The sequence below is a fragment of the Oncorhynchus masou genome, chromosome 9, assembly GCF_036934945.1.
Source record: "Oncorhynchus masou masou isolate Uvic2021 chromosome 9, UVic_Omas_1.1, whole genome shotgun sequence".
In the NCBI taxonomy this organism is placed as follows: domain Eukaryota; kingdom Metazoa; phylum Chordata; class Actinopteri; order Salmoniformes; family Salmonidae; genus Oncorhynchus; species Oncorhynchus masou.
Window position 1 is genome coordinate 60,234,059 of NC_088220.1, and position 16,191 is coordinate 60,250,249.

Here is a 16,191-nt window from a genome sequence, read left to right on the forward strand (position 1 = left end):
CTGTCAGGTTTCCACTAGATAATACATACGCAAAGTCATGTGCCACAGCTACATAGTCAAAATTGGCCAAAATAAATAAATAATTTTGTTGTTCATTTAAATTTAGGGTTAGGCATAAGGTTAGCAGTGTGGTTAAGGTCAGGGTTAAGGTTACGGTTAGGTTTAAAATCATATTTCAAGAAGATAAATTGTAGAAATGGGCGGGTTTTAGCCATAATTATGACTTTGTGGCTGTGTTAACTAGTGACGACCGCAGTGTCAGAGAAGGAAAAGCATGTCGCAACTTTACCTGTGTACGGACTGAGTCTAACGATGTATATAAACCCTTGATTACTCAATTTATGTATTGGCGATTGAGAGGGTTTGAAGCCACCTGTCGGCCATATTGGCACTCCCGGGTAGATCAGTCCTCCATAGGAATGATTGGAATTTTATAGTACTTCAATTACATTTTTCAAGGACAGAATGACATGTATATAAGTATTGTTTTGTTGTAGTGGAAAAAGTGACATTAGTCATCTCAAAAAATTCTACTTTATGGAAAATGTTTATATATACAGTGCCTTGCGAAAGTATTCGGCCCCCTTGAACTTTGTGACCTTTTGCCACATTTCAGGCTTCAAACATAAAGATATAAAACTGTATTTTTTTGTGAAGAATCAACAACAAGTGGGACACAATCATGAAGTGGAACGACATTTATTGGATATATCAAACTTTTTTAACAAATCAAAAACTGAAAAATTGGGCGTGCAAAATTATTCAGCCCCCTTAAGTTAATACTTTGTAGCGCCACCTTTTGCTGCGATTACAGCTGTAAGTCGCTTGGGGTATGTCTCTATCAGTTTTGCACATCGAGAGACTGAATTTTTTTCCCATTCCTCTTTGCAAAACAGCTCGAGCTCAGTGAGGTTGGATGGAGAACATTTGTGAACAGCAGTTTTCAGTTCTTTCCACAGATTCTCGATTGGATTCAGGTCTGGACTTTGACTTGGCCATTCTAACAACTGGATATGTTTATTTTTGAACCATTCCATTGTAGATTTTGCTTTATGTTTTGGATCATTGTCTTGTTGGAAGACAAATCTCCGTCCCAGTCCCAGTCTCAGACCATTCTTCCAGAATGGTCCTGTATTTGGCTCCATCCATCTTCCCATCAATTTTTAACCATCTTCCCTGTCCCTGCTGAAGAAAAGCAGGCCCAAACCATGATTCTGCCACCACCATGTTTGACAGTGGGGATGGTGTGTTCAGGGTGATGAGCTGTGTTGCTTTTACGCCAAACATAACGTTTTGCATTGTTGCCAAAAAGTTCAATTTTGGTTTCATCTGACCAGAGCACCTTCTTCCACATGTTTGGTGTGTCTCCCAGGTGGCTTGTGGCAAACTTTAAACAACACTTTTTATGGATATCTTTAAGAAATGGCTTTCTTCTTGCCACTCTTCCATAAAGGCCAGATTTGTGCAATATACGACTGATTGTTGTCCTATGGACAGAGTCTCCCACCTCAGCTGTAGATCTCTGCAGTTCATCCAGAGTGATCATGGGCCTCTTGGCTGCATCTCTGATCAGTCTTCTCCTTGTATGAGCTGAAAGTTTAGAGGGACGGCCAGGTCTTGGTAGATTTGCAGTGGTATGATACTCCTTCCATTTCAATATTATCGCTTGCACAGTGCTCCTTGGGATGTTTAAAGCTTGAGAAATATTTTTGTATCCAAATCCAGCTTTAAACTTCTTCACAACAGTATCTCGGACCTGCCTGGTGTGTTCCTTGTTCTTCATGATGCTCTCTGCGCTTTTAACGGACCTCTGAGACTATCACAGTGCAGGTGCATTTATACGGAGACTTGATTACACACAGGTGGATTGTATTTATCATCATTAGTCATTTAGGTCAACATTGGATCATTCAGAGATCCTCACTGAACTTCTGGAGAGAGTTTGCTGCACTGAAAGTAAAGGGGCTGAATAATTTTGCACGCCCAATTTTTCAGTTTTTGATGTGTTAAAAAAGTTTGAAATATCCAATAAATGTCGTTCCACTTCATGATTGTGTCCCACTTGTTGTTGATTCTTCACAAAAAAATGCAGTTTTATATCTTAATGTTTGAAGCCTGAAATGTGGCAAAAGGTCGCAAAGTTCAAGGGGGCCGAATACTTTCGCAAGGCACTGTATATGTACAGTACCAGTCAGAAGTTTGGACACCTGTTTATTCAAGGGATTTTCTTTATTTTTACTATCTTCTACATTTTTACTATCTTCTACATACAGAATAATAGTGAAGACATTGAACCTGTGGTAGAAATCAGGTAGAAACGCAAAAAAGTGTTTAACAAATCAAAATATATTTTATATTTGAGATTCTTCAAAGTAACCACTCTTTGCCTTGATGACAGCTTGCACGCTCTTGGCATTCATAAAAATTAAGAAAAAACATTGAATTAGTAGGTGTGTCCAAACTTTTGACTGGTACTGTATATACTGCATATATATATTTGTTTTATGTTTAGCTCACATAATATAATTTAAAAGTATGCATTAAGGTGTCTATAATAGAATACATGTGGCAAAAACAAATTTAGATATTAATAAATGCCTTTCTATACCTTCCAAAATATTGGAGTGCCAAGATGGAGGCACGGTGGCTTCAACACAGTGCCCCTATAAATCATCTAGTGTATATATAAATGATTGGCTGAACTCAATGCCCTGTTAACCCCCTAACTGCCTGTGTCATATTCCATTCTGACAGAAGTACTATAAAATTTGGACTGTGTCTGTCCGCTAAAATGTGTCAGTTTACAGTAGGCCTAGTGTTCCTACTGAATTATCACAAAGTTTTACTTGATATAATCCAGTAAAATGTAAACAGTGTGAAACTGGTCATATGCGATGTACAACAAGGCTATAATGGGGTTGAATGAAGACCAGTGTGGGCTGCACCACTGACTAAATTGAGTCATTGTCAGTTGATCCATATAAAACTGTCAATTTGTTAAAGCTTTCCTTGTACCTATGTTTGTCCTGTGTAAATATAATTTTTTCTTTGGGTTCTGAAATCCGTAGTTTTTTTATAACTTTATAACTAAGTCAAATTTTATGCGATGTCTGTCAAACTAGCAACTAGTAACAGTGCCTCGTAATCCACTGTTTTTCGATGGAGTAGGAAGTTCAAATCAAATAATTTTGTATTTGTCACATTTGCCGAATACAAAGGTGTAGACTTTAAAATGCTTGCTTACAAGCCCTTCCCAACGATTCAGAGTTAAAAATATAATACAAATAGTAACATATAACATACACAAGAATGAAGCTACTGTTAAAATCCCCTTCTATCAGTGTAGATGAAGGGGAGGAGACAGGTTAAAGAAGCATTTTTATGACTTTAGACAATTGAGGTATGCATTGTGTATGTGTGCCATTCAAAGGGTGATGCAGCCAGTCAAGATGCTCTCGATGGTGCAGCTGTAGAACATTTTGAGTATCTGAGGGCCCATGAAAAATCTTTCCAGCCTCCTGAGGGGGAAGAGATGCTGTCGGGAACTCTTCACAACATGTGGACCCCAAGGAAACTTGAAGCTCTCGGCCTGCTCCACTACAGCCCCGTCAATGTGGATGGGTGCGTGCTCTCCCCTCTGTCTCCTATAGTCCACAATCAGCTCCTTGGTCATACTGACATTGAGGGAGAGGTTTTTGTCCTGGCACCACACTGCCAAGTCTCTGACCTCCTGTAGGCTGTCTCATTGCCGTCGGTCAGCAAACTTGACGATGGTGTTGGAGTCGTGTTTGTCCACATAGTCGTGGATGAACAGGGAGTACAGGAGGACACGAAGCACAGACCTCTGAGGGGCCCATTTGTTGAGGGTCAGCATGGCGGCGATGTTGTTGCCTACTCTCACCACCTGGGGCCGGCTCATCAAGAAGTCCAGGATCCAGTTGCAGAGGGAGTTGTTCAGTACCAGGGTCCCGTGCTTGGTGATGAGTTTGGAGGGGACTATGGTGTAGAACACTGAGCCGTAATCTATGAATAGCATTCTCAGATAGTTATTTCCCTTCGTGTCCAGGTGGGAGGTAAGACTTAAAGCATGCACTACCACTTGATACTTTAATAAATATCCATTCTTTAACACTTACTGTCTACCTGTACTTGTCCTGGTTGTTATAGAGTTGTCAGTTGGATTTGGAATCTATTGTTTTTTATAAAAAATGTCATACTATGCGTCCCCCGCCAAAACATCTGCTGTGCAATGACAGGCTGCTCCTTCTCCGTTAACAAATAATGGCTCCCTTGGCATTGAAGAATGGACATTTTTACAAGTATCGATTGACAGCAACTCGATGCAGTTGGAGGTGCAGTCCTCCCACTGTCATCGCCACTCAACTCCATTGTACTTGTACATCGTGGAGTTGAGGAACCCGGCTAATGCGATTTCCATACCTGGGCTCGAGTGTGTTCTTGCCTGGAGCTGTGAAACTGGTAATGCAAATACAAACATTTGTTTTTGTCCATACAATCTACCAGAGCTGCTGAACCGGTCTTCACCGTATCCACCTAAGCATCACAGTATATCATTTATTTCTACCTCCAAAAGCTTCAAACACCCTAACAAAGCTTTGTATTCACGCTAACAGACCCCAAACCACCACCACAAATTCCTATACAGTCATTCAACCTTCGATGTTGGATCCGCCACAGCTCTTGAACTGTTTATGCTCCAAACACCAAACCAATGTTGACATGTGCAGTCTGACTCAATTTAGATTGCTTCAACACAGCTTTTTGCTTTTTGCTACCATTCATAGGCTATTTCATAAACTACTGTATAAACCTTGTTGTCCTCATTCATTTCAATGGTGGAACTGCCACAGAACAAAAATATTTTGAGACCGTAAAAACATATTCGATTGATTATCATACATTACCATATCGTCGTTGTCTGACAAAAACCTCACTTCCATTTTTGCAGAGTAAATATATATTTGTTACTTTGTTTTATATGACAATTTCTGTATCTTCAACTAAACACATTCAGCGGTTCACGGCCTGACCATCTTTTGGGATATTACATTTCAGATGCCCTAGACTTTTTAGATGAAACATTTAAACATCAGGACACTGGAATTCATCACATCACTGATCATGTTGTTGACATGTATGGCATGATTAAATAGCAATACCCTGTGATTAAACATGGCGCACATCCCAAATTGCACCCTATTCCCTGTTAGTGTACTACTTTTTACTGGTCAAAAAGTAGTGCTCTATGTAGGGAATATGGCGCCATTTGGAATAAACCATTGAGACCCCTCGATCCACTGTCAAACTGATAGGTCAGAGAGATAAGATACAGCACGGTTCAAGCAGACAAAGAATTGAACAAACTCCAAACTTTTGTTCCCTAATGAAAATATTCCTGAATCACATTTATTTAACTAGGCTAGTCAGTGAAGAATTCTTATTTTCAATGACGACCTAAGAACAGTAGGTTAACTGCCTTGTTCAGGGGCAGATCAAGAGTTTTACCTTGTCAGCTCGGGGATTCGATCTTGCAACCTTCCAGTTACTAGTCCAACACTAACCACTAGGCTACCTGCCGCCCCATTTACATTGAGCAGGATTATAATGAACGAACTACACATTTTTTTATTAATAGCTGTAGGATGGTGTGATCCTAGCAATGAAAAAGTAATTTACATTTCGAATCCTGATTTATCTCAAGAAAAAAGGTCAGTTTCAATCAGACACAGATTGTGTATTTTTTTGTGTGTCTGAAATATTGCCTATTACCTGGTGGAATAGATACAATAGGTTTATCAACAGGCCGATGAAAGACATCCTATAACTTCACACGCTTTTTAATAGACCAGATAGCTACCACTGACTCCACCAGATACAAATCAGATAAAACTCAGCTCGATCTAGACTTTTCCCTGATAGCAGGGTTGAGTCACAAACGGCCTATTCCCAATATAGTGCACAACTCAAACAGATAAAAAGGGGCCATTTGGGACACAGTGGAGTTTCCTGATTACCAGTAAAGAAGACAACCACAGATGGAAGTACCAGTCATTTTTCAGCCATGTTTTGGATTGTATTGCCATGTAAATGTGTAAACACAATATGGTACAGTACTTATACAGGTGATGACTACAATATACTCAGTGGACAGCAGGTGGACGAGTGTTATTACTGTACAGCTTTTGTGGGGAAATATCAAGTCTGTATGGAAACATCAAACCATATACTATAAACCACCATCATTTCATATACTGTACACCAGGGCCATATGTTTTAAAATGGAGACGACATTGATGTAGAAATGGGAGAAAAAAAACTGATGAACAAATACATCCGAATGGAATTAGTAGAGGTATTTTTATAAACATATATTAACTCTATTTGATTATATGTTATAAAGACATAACATAATAAACACGTGTAATAACATTATCTGTAGGATTAATCAGAGAGAGATTATCTATTGTAAATGAAAAACTCGTACTTCCTATACTAAATCATTGATAGAAAAAGGGGCAATCTGGAATTGGTACAAATCAATTTGACTTAAATTCATGATATATAGCCATTGATACTTGACTGATTGTTTTACAAATCCAGGATTGCCCCTTTAACCCATCATTTCTGTCATCAATAGTATCCCAGACTGTAGGTTTCTCCCTTCGCTTTCATAAATCTAACTCTAATCTTCATCTGGTGCAAACAATGTAACCGGTCCAGATTCTTAATATCCTCTACATATGTAAACAGTTTACTGACCTTTCAAATGACGACCCCTGGAAGCTTTACTACATAACACTTTACAAAAGAGCGAAAACAGTTTGAAAAGAATGATTACATATGTGCAAAGTATAAGCTTGGAATAATTTCTCAAAGTAAGATGAATTAAAAGTTACGCTACACAGCAACAATATCATGAGGCTCTGTTGTGAATAAATAACACAACAAATCGACATAAGATAGACGTTCAAACAAATTGTCAAAACTAAATGAAACTAGATAAGCGTTCTTTTTCCCTTAGTATCATCATCACTAGTCTCTACTTGTCCCATCTCTGGTTTTTATATACAGTTTGTGTAGATTTCATATATCTGTTCATCCGTCTATCCAGTCCTCTTGTTTCTTGAAAGCCCAGTGTCTCTCTCCATCTGTGTGTCCCATATATACCAGAGACCTGACTGAGACCTGGGGCCGTACGTATCAAACATCTCAGAGTAGGAGTGCTGATCTAAGATCCAGTCCTGCCTGTCCATATAATCTGATTCATTATGATCTAAAAGGCAAAACTGTTCTTGGATCAGTATTCATACTCGGAGATGCTTGATACAGGCCCAGAGGACTGGGAGCTAATCACTCTAGCTCTCCTCCAGCCAGGAGGGCTTGTCTGACCCTGGGGGCTTTAACTTGACGTTGAACTGTCTCAGTGTCTGTTCCAACTGCTGCTGGTTCCCAGCAAAGTAGGCTGAGATAGCATTATGGAAGAGCAGCAGTTGCTTGTGCATCACCTTCACCTACACACACACGAAGAGAGAGAGATGTAGCATTATTGTAAATTAACTAACCACCCAACTTTCTAAACAACTAACTAACCCACCTTGTTCTCTTCCAGGAACTTGAGTTTGATGGTGACATCTGAGCGCAGCCGTTCGTACTTGTCTCTCTGCACCTGGTACTGCTGCTGGGACACCTCTATACGCACCATGGTGGCAGCATCACGAGGACCCAGACTCAACTCCTCCAGGTCGGCCCTGTACGCATCAAACTCCAGCCTGGAAGAGAGAGGGGAGGAGCAGCAGCATTAAAAAAAAAAAAAAAAAAAGGCTTGGGAGGTATCCAGATTTTCATACGTCATACTGTTCTTTCCACTGCTATCCCGGGATTTATGGTTTATCGGTATAGCACACAAGGCAGCGCAAAAAACGCAGATAAAGCCAATTGGGGGTCTAGTACCAGAATGCTAACAAAATTAGCACACGTAATAACAATCACAGACACTGTTAGCTAAATGCTAACGAGCGAGAATAAACAAACTCAATTGCAAAGACAGGCAAATCCACCTAATAAAGTTATACAAGCATAGCTAGTAGCTACCAAATGTCATTTTCAGTGAGTGTGGACATTTACAAGCAAAAGTGAATGAGAGAAATTGTGCAACTAAACAAAGTAATGCATGCTTTACTCAAGGAAGAGCAGCAAGTGTACACAAAGCAGAGGGGAGAAGAACAGAGGAGAAAAAAACAAAACGCTAGTAGGAAGCACAGTGAACAGGTGTACAGATAAAGAGCTCTGGATGAGTTATCTTATATCGACTTTCTGCCGTATTTGAGAAGACATCTGATTTAGTAGTGAATTGCATACAACTTCATCACCTCTTGTGCACCACAACAGAGACTCCCCGATAGATATAGAACTCTATGAACTCCCCAGCCACCCCTGTCTCCCATTGTGCTATTTAGAAACAAACACGTGACTGAATGAACTGTTCTGGGGAACTACAGTATGTAAGTACCGATCGCTGCAGCTGTACACAGCCCATCTGTAAATAGCCCATCCAACCAACTACCTACCTCATCCCCATATGTTTTTCTGCTCTTTTGCACGCCAGTATCTCACATCCTCATCTGCACATTATCACTCATGTTAATGGCTAAATTGTAATTACTTCGCCACTATGGCATATTTATTGCCTTACCTCCTTACTTCATTTGCACACACTGTATACAGATTTTTCTATTGTATTATTGACTGTATGTTTGTTTAACCCATGTGTAACTCCGTTGCTGTTTTTGTCGCACTACTTTACTTTATCTTGGCCAGGTCACAGTTGTAAATAAGAACTTGTTCTCAACTGGCCTACCTGGTTAAATAAAGGTGAAAAAGGGCCTCCCGGGTGGCGTAGTGGTTAAGGGCTGTGCCACCAGAGACTCTGGGTTCACGCCCAGGCTCTGTCGCAACCGGGAGGTCCGTGGGGCGACGCACAATTGGCCTAGCATCGTCCGGGTTAGGGAGGGTTTGGTCGGTAGGGAAATCCTTGTCTCATCGCTCACCAGCGACTCCTGTGGCAGGCCGGGTGCAGTGCGCGCTAACCAAGGTTGCCAGGTGCACGGTGTTTCCTCCGACACATTGGTGCGGCTGGCTTCCGGGTTGGATGCGCGCTGCGTTAAGAAGCAGTGCGGCTGGTTGGGTTGGTGTATCGGAGGGTTGTGTAACTCGTCTCTCCCGAGCCCGTTCGGGAGTTGTAGCGATGAGTCAAGATAGTAGCTACTAACAATTGGATACCACAAAATTGGGGAGAAAACGGGGGTAAAAAATAAAATAAAGGTGAAAAATATATAATAATAAAAATAAGTCATGTAAAATAAGTTGAAAGGTAAAATGAAGAACACAATCTGCTTCATCTCCTAACATATTGCACAAGTTGACTGCAGGTATTAACCTAAAATGTAGCTTGAAATATTCAAATCTATTGAAAAACTTCAAAGAAATAGTTGACAGTATTGAAAAACCATCCTGTGGCTTTTTCCAAATATCCCGGTATACCACCCAAGTCAATACAACACCCTTACAACACCCATGAACCCTCAAACACAGGTTCACCTCTGCCAGGTCTGCATGGAACACAAACTCCAGCCTGACACACAGAACAATGGCATATAGACAAACATACTCTATTTTATGTCTCTGGCAATCATAGATATAGACTCTAAACCGCATTATAATTTGAAACTATTGCGTTATAAAAAGGTAACTACTATAGTATCTCCAGGCCCTGCCCTTTCTAAACCTCCCATCTTTATTATTACCTTGCAGCCTCGTACAGTTTGATGGTCATCAGTGTGTCCTCCATGGTCTTGTTGACCAGTGTATTGATGCTGGACACAAAAAAGTTGATGGCACCAAGCAGAGCCTCCCCATTCCTACACAACAACTTCTGGGTCTCCGCATTGTAGCCAAACTCATCCTGTGAACACAAACACTTGTGTTTTATATACTGACTTTTCCTCCACATGAGGTATTTATGGATTGATTACAATTCAACAAGGTGGCCTTGATTCCAAACTGAAACCGATTGGCTTGGTTTCCAACCTAAATTTATAGGGGGCCAATTTCACATAGTGTGCCACCTGTAGCTGATTTCTGGCTGGGCTGAGGTCTACGGGTTCAAATTCAGGTGTTATAAGTTACCCGAAGTTCAGGTGATTTCTGGCTGAGGTCTGCGAAGGTGTCCCCCAAGGCCTGCTGGGTCTGGACCATGTTGTAGAAGTGGCTGGTCAGGGCGCTGGTCAGTCTCAGGACAGACTCGTACTTCCTCTTGGTGTCCCTGAGCACATCTATCTGGGCCTCCAGCTCCAGGTCCACCGTCCGAGAACCACGGCCGAACCGCTCCGAGAACATCTGCTTGGTACACTTGGGTAGAGAGGGAGAGATGTGATTAGGACAAAGGAGATAACAGAAGAGGAGATGAGAATATATGATTGGCACACTGGGATAAAGATGACATGGAGAGATGTGTCCAGAATAGAACCGAATAGTTACTTGTTTTCCAAGGAGGAAATTATTCCCAGTCTTGTATGAAGACAAATGATCATACCAGTGCAGTTGCAATCGACCCATAGAACACAGTGAGGATTCAATGAAGCATGGTGTCAACACATTTTCCCCAGGAGAAAAGTTCTGTTCTGTACCTTGTAGGTGTTGATGCCCCACTTCTTAACGCTGTCCAGTTTCTCCACAGCCACACCACGGTTAGCCTCCTCCACTGACATGTTCTGGTTGCTGTTACTGTGGTGCATCCCCGACCCTGACACAAAGGATAATAAATAACCTGCTCACTCTCAGAGGATTCCTTAAAGTGGTTAGTTGCTGAGACCTAGTTGATAAAGTCTGTCCATCTCATTTACTATCAACTCTTGTCACAAAACCAGCTTCATTCAGTAGCGCTTTGATTCACAGATTACACAGAGGCTGATCAGTGCTTAGTTGGGCACTCTCCTCATCACTACTCCTCAAAGCGAACACCGGAAATATTCCTCCTTGTCTTTGAGGCAAATAGTATGACAGTGATTGAGTGATCGGTTGACAGGACAGAGAATGAAATGAATGAGTGAACAGAGTGAAGTGGGGTAAAGGGCAGTTGTGCTGTATGGGTCCAGTGTAGGGCTGCAAAGTTCCAGTATAATTGACAGATAAAATGCCCATGATTCCCAGAAACCCTGGTTTCAGAATTCTGGATTTACTGCTTATGGTAATTCTGGAATTACCTTCCAATTCCGGAAATCTTCTGACGAGGATTTCTGGGAAACCTGGAATTTTTCAACCCTATTCCAGTGGTACCTGTGAATGTCTGGCCGGTCTGGTTCTGGTTGGTTATCATTCTGGCTGCTGACTGGCTGGAGACCAGACCTACACCCTGTCCCCTGGACTTCATTCGCAGGTCTGGAATGGACATGGGGGAGGATGGGGACATGTGAGGATATGTGATATATGAGATGGAGAGAGTAGATGAAGGTTGGTGAACGTGTTAAAAGGGTCAGAGGATGGTGATAGTGAGTCATGCAGGTTTTCCATGTCGAAAAAACAACAGAATGAAAACACAGACGGAAAACAATATGAAAATATTCACAACACAAGTAGTAGTAATGTATGAAGTGATGCACATGTCATGTGGTGAGTTAATGAACCGCAACATTCCATTAGTTAACCGCTTCATGTTACATTTGCATACATAGGATACCTCCAAAATGGCACACTATTCCCTATGGGGGAGCCATAAGGCTCTGGTGAAAAGTAGTGCGCTATGTAGGGAATATGGTGCCATTTGGGATTAAGTTGTAATCATTAGAAACATTTACACAAACATAATAGTAAATCAAACAGCTCTGCAATGAAGTCAGTCAGGTTAGTAAACATAGCTAGCTTTTTTGTTAACATCCACCGACATGCATTCAGTATGCATTGGACAGTAGAGCAGCATGCCCTTCTTTCCCATGACATCTGTAGAGGTACACAGCGTTGTCGAAGAGAGGGACTGTGTCTGGGGTTGAACAGGAACCCAGGCTACAAGCAAGGCTCATTCTCCCACAGAATTAAAGAGTAACTAATGAAAACACCCGTGAGAGTGTAAACAGGTGAAGAAAACAAGAGGGGGGCAAAAAAACTGTTAAAGGTAGACTCAGCAATATGATGTAGACGCAGACAGTAAACAATATAGTGGGTCAATTTTGAGGCTCAACTTCGCCGGTGTTCTTTGTGCCCAGGTTACCACACTGTGAACATTTTTTTTTAATAAATCAAAAAGTGATAGACAACATTACAGATAAAACAAATAATTTGTGTGCAGGTGTGGTTGGAAGCCCAAGGGCTTGAATGAAAAACAATATACAATACATAAGAACAAAAATAAGAAAGGTTTATTAAAATAGATAAAACCTAATTATAAATGTAGAAATGAATTGATCAGTAATGACTGTGTGAGAGCGAAGTCTTGCATCTTGCTCATCTCAATATCTGTGGTGCTGCTCGTAGCAACATCATTTTCGCTGAGTCTACCTTTAAAGAGGGAAGTATACAGTTATATGGAAGGTGGCTGAGAGGTGCAAAGCCACCTGTGGGCTGAGATTCGGCTCCAGGGACAGGGGCACAGTTAGGGGCAGGGGGGCTTCTCCTGTCCACATACTGAGGGTTGAAGCGGATAGCAGGGCCTGGTGGATAGGGTTGGTTAAGATAGTCAGTCAACTAGAGTAGGTTGTAGATCTCAAAATCAAAATAGCCAATATAGTAGAGCCTCTGTTTGCTACTCATAGAATCCTGAAAGAACAGAAAGAAGGTTAGGTCAAAATGGTCACTGATGCAGAACAGCATGCTTCTGGCAAGGCCCTGATAAAAAAAAAAAAAATTGAATTCCACCAGGACAAACCCCATTGGGGCAGTTGAATATGTAGTCTTGACCATTCTTAATGCTAACAAACCAAGCAGGCCTTGCTAAAGGGACTAGGCTATTCATTGATTCAATAAGGACTAAGTGGACATAATTAAGTGGACGTTCCCGTAATAATTAAGAGGACGTTCCACTGCAGTGACAGCAGTTGGCAGCGCTAGAGAAAGCTGTCTGTACCTTGAATGGAGCTAGTGAACAAGTGAGAGCAGTAGAGCTGTGTGTACCTTTGATGGAGGAGGTGGGTATGATGCCCCCTGCAGGTCCTCCGTAGCCTCCAGACACGACGCTGGTCTCATTCAGGTTGGGACCAGACACCATCACCTGCTGCAAGTCCTAAGGTGAAGCAACAACACATCAATGGAATAGATATAGACTAACTCTAATCAGTCCCTCACGGATTTAGCAGAGATTCCAATTCTGACATTTTGCGTGGCAATGTGCAATGATTTTGTTTTGCGAAATTGCGCTTGGCAAGGAAAACGTTTGTTGACGCGTGGCTTGATTGAACCATATTATGTGGTAAATGTGCGGTGATTGGTTGAAATTACGAGCCCTCTTTTTGTACTGCAATGACGGGTCAGCTTTATACGAGAATGCGTTGATGTTACTGTTTTATGCTGAAATAGTGCAGTGATTGGTCAAATTTGCAAGCCCTGCAAAATATGTTGGGAATGTATGATTTTGCACCCCAAAAAAATGTCTGAATCCTGAAGGGACTGACTAATGCATAATGATCCTGTAGAGTTTATTGTCAACCTGACGAAGACCTTCCATATGGGCCTAATCTTTGTTGTACACAGACACTCACACACGTGAAAATGGTTGATAAAGGTTAATTGTGGTTAGTCTGAAAGTCGTCCATGTTAACGTGTACACTACATCTAAATCTAGAGTTCCCCTACAATGACGTGACACACTCTCTCTCATCCCTTCTACTGCATATCCCTACCTTCTCATCTAAGGTCCACTGAATCTTTGTAGCCTGCACAGAAGTGAGACATAATACAGTACAATAAAATACACAAACAAATAGTTGACGTAATGAGTGGTCACCACACACAGTATACATATAAATACTGTACGTCGTGACTGCATCCCAAATGGCACCCTATTCCCATAGCCCAATGGGACATGGTCAAAAGTAGTGCACTATATAGAGAATATGGTGCTATTTGGGACATAACCATATGACCCACCTGCTCCAAACTGTCATCCTCAGCCAGGGTCTCTCCATTGCTGTTGATAGGAATCTCCATGGTAGCTGCCTTGCCCATGAAACTGTCTGCCATGGTGGTGGTCTGCAGGAGAGTGCGTTGGGAGAGAGACAGAAATGGGAGATGGAGAGAGAGATGGGGGTGAGAGAGCACGATCATCTCACACACACTGAGCTTTCCACATTAATGATAGGAATGTTTGCAATGTAAATACGGGTAGAACATGCCTAATTCAGCATAATATCAAGCCGAGCCAGCTGTGACATGTAAAAATGCAGTGTCCAACGGTGACGTTACAGAGCTTAACGCAGCGATAACCTGCTCTCTCTCAACAAGCCATCACATTTCACAATACAACACATTTCAAAATAGCTAGCTATTCGTGATCATTATTCGTGTTGTATCTAGTTATTTTGCTAGTCCCAGCAACACGACACCTAGCTAGCTAGCTCCAACCTAGTAGCCCTAGCCAGCTGGCTAAACTGGTGGTGCTGCAGAAAATGATGATCTCAGTGAGTTAGCGTGATCTGCTAGCTAGCTAACGTTACCTGCTGTGTAGGTCCAGTCTCCCAAAATGTCAAATGTTGCTGCTTATTCTGCACGGTATTTCATAAAATATTACTATTATAAACGGAATAACACCGTTACAATGTTTATTTTTCGTCTGTTGATGAACGCATGATTGTAGTCGTGATTCCGTTAGCATCCCCGGGTAGAACCGAGCACAGTATGCAGATAAAATCCCTAAAGCCCAGTCCCTCCCTCCTCTGGCCCTACACGTAATGTTACGTCAAGTCGCCACGTTGAACAGTTGACGACATCAACCCCTCCTCCCGTCCACCTTTTAGTGATTTGGATTGTTTTTTTCCACACAAACCAAACAAACATCACCACTTTAAAAGGAAGTGGTCTCTGCAACTAGGGCAGAAGGAGGTTTTGAGCACATGACGTTGGTGGCAATCAGTGGAATGGTATCAAACACATGGTTTCTATGTGTTTGATGCCATTTCATTTGCGCCGTCCAGTCTTTATTATAAGCCATCCTGCCTTAAGCAGTCTCCACTGGTTTTGAGTTATTTGATTTTGATTAAGTGGTTGAAAAAATGCATAGAATCTCCATAATCTTTATGGATCTTTATTTTTTTAAGAAAATTGGGGGTTTACTATTTTTTGTTGTCGTGTAATTACAACATAACCAAACTGCCACTTAAATGATCAAAATGTTATCACCAAGCCATTGGGAAGGAAATTATGTTTTGTGCATGACTTTTTGCCTCATAAAGCTATTCTGTGGAATAATGGTAATAGCACTATTAAAAACAACATTATTTTTAATGAACTTCCAATAGAGGAAAATATCTTTGTAGGGGACATGTTTGATAGTGGTGGCCAAATGTTAAGTTATGAGGTATTTATAAGAGTCAAAGCCTTTCCTGTTACACACAAATAATACCACTCTGCGATTGTCATATGTGTTTAGGATACACTTAGAATAGAACCTAGTCTATTTATTAATGAAATTGATATCAATAGTCTCAAATGTACAAATAAACACATAAGATCATATTTTTTATAGCAGAGGAAAGAAAGATCACACCAGGAGGGAAATCCTTTCGGAATTCACAACTATCAACGGTAAAAGGCTTTGTCCCTTTAAATGTTGTATTTCTAATAAGATCTGAGAGGTGCACCTGAAGATTCTTTCAAGTATGTACCCCTCCAACCAGGTTTACAGACATTGACTACAAGTGTACCTTCTGCAATGATGGACCTGGAACCCTGACACATTTATTTGACAGTTGTTTATACATTATTCGATTTTGGAGAGATATGAAGGACTACATATTAAATCAAACTGGTCACACTATTGATAATTCATGATGTTATAACCTTTTTAACAGGACTCTGAACTCTTTGAAATGTATAACTAATGTCATGATTTTGGTTGGTTGGTAATCTTAGATCCACAAAACAAACTTTTTTTTAAATCAACCCTCTGCATTAGTGTTTTTGATAGAC

General features: G+C 41.1%; 1 protein-coding gene across 4 annotated transcripts; it reads right to left on the bottom strand.

Annotated features, from left to right (window-relative positions):
- Positions 1 to 6,039: 6,039 nt before the first annotated feature.
- On the bottom strand, positions 6,040 to 14,929 carry LOC135546377 (arfaptin-2-like). 4 transcript variants are annotated; one of them, XM_064974741.1, is made up of 11 exons: positions 14,721 to 14,929; positions 14,155 to 14,256; positions 13,908 to 13,940; positions 13,183 to 13,291; positions 12,627 to 12,722; positions 11,356 to 11,457; positions 10,707 to 10,822; positions 10,207 to 10,428; positions 9,825 to 9,982; positions 7,616 to 7,790; positions 6,040 to 7,532 (listed from the first exon to the last, which is right to left on the bottom strand). In XM_064974741.1, exons 2-11 carry the CDS (start codon positions 14,245 to 14,247, stop codon positions 7,377 to 7,379), a joined length of 1,260 nt encoding a protein of 419 aa, XP_064830813.1. In that variant the 5' UTR covers positions 14,248 to 14,256; positions 14,721 to 14,929; the 3' UTR covers positions 6,040 to 7,376. The 4 variants fall into 4 exon arrangements, with proteins under 4 accessions (XP_064830813.1, XP_064830814.1, XP_064830816.1 ...); XM_064974742.1 differs by lacking the exon at positions 13,908 to 13,940; XM_064974744.1 differs by lacking the exon at positions 12,627 to 12,722.
- Positions 14,930 to 16,191: the final 1,262 nt, after the last annotated feature.

What these genes read in the sequence shown, in the direction of transcription:
- LOC135546377 (XM_064974741.1), bottom strand. Translation starts at nt 14,247, where the DNA reads ATGGCAGACAGTTTCATGGGCAAGGCAGCTACCATGGAGATTCCTATC. An exon ending in ACCCACCTCCTCCATCAAAG is followed by an intron (nt 12,723 to 13,182) that starts GTACACACAGCT and finishes CCTATCCACCAG; the next exon opens with GCCCTGCTATCCGCTTCAAC. An exon ending in AGTTCCTGGAAGAGAACAAG is followed by an intron (nt 7,533 to 7,615) that starts GTGGGTTAGTTA and finishes GTGTGTGTGTAG; the next exon opens with GTGAAGGTGATGCACAAGCA.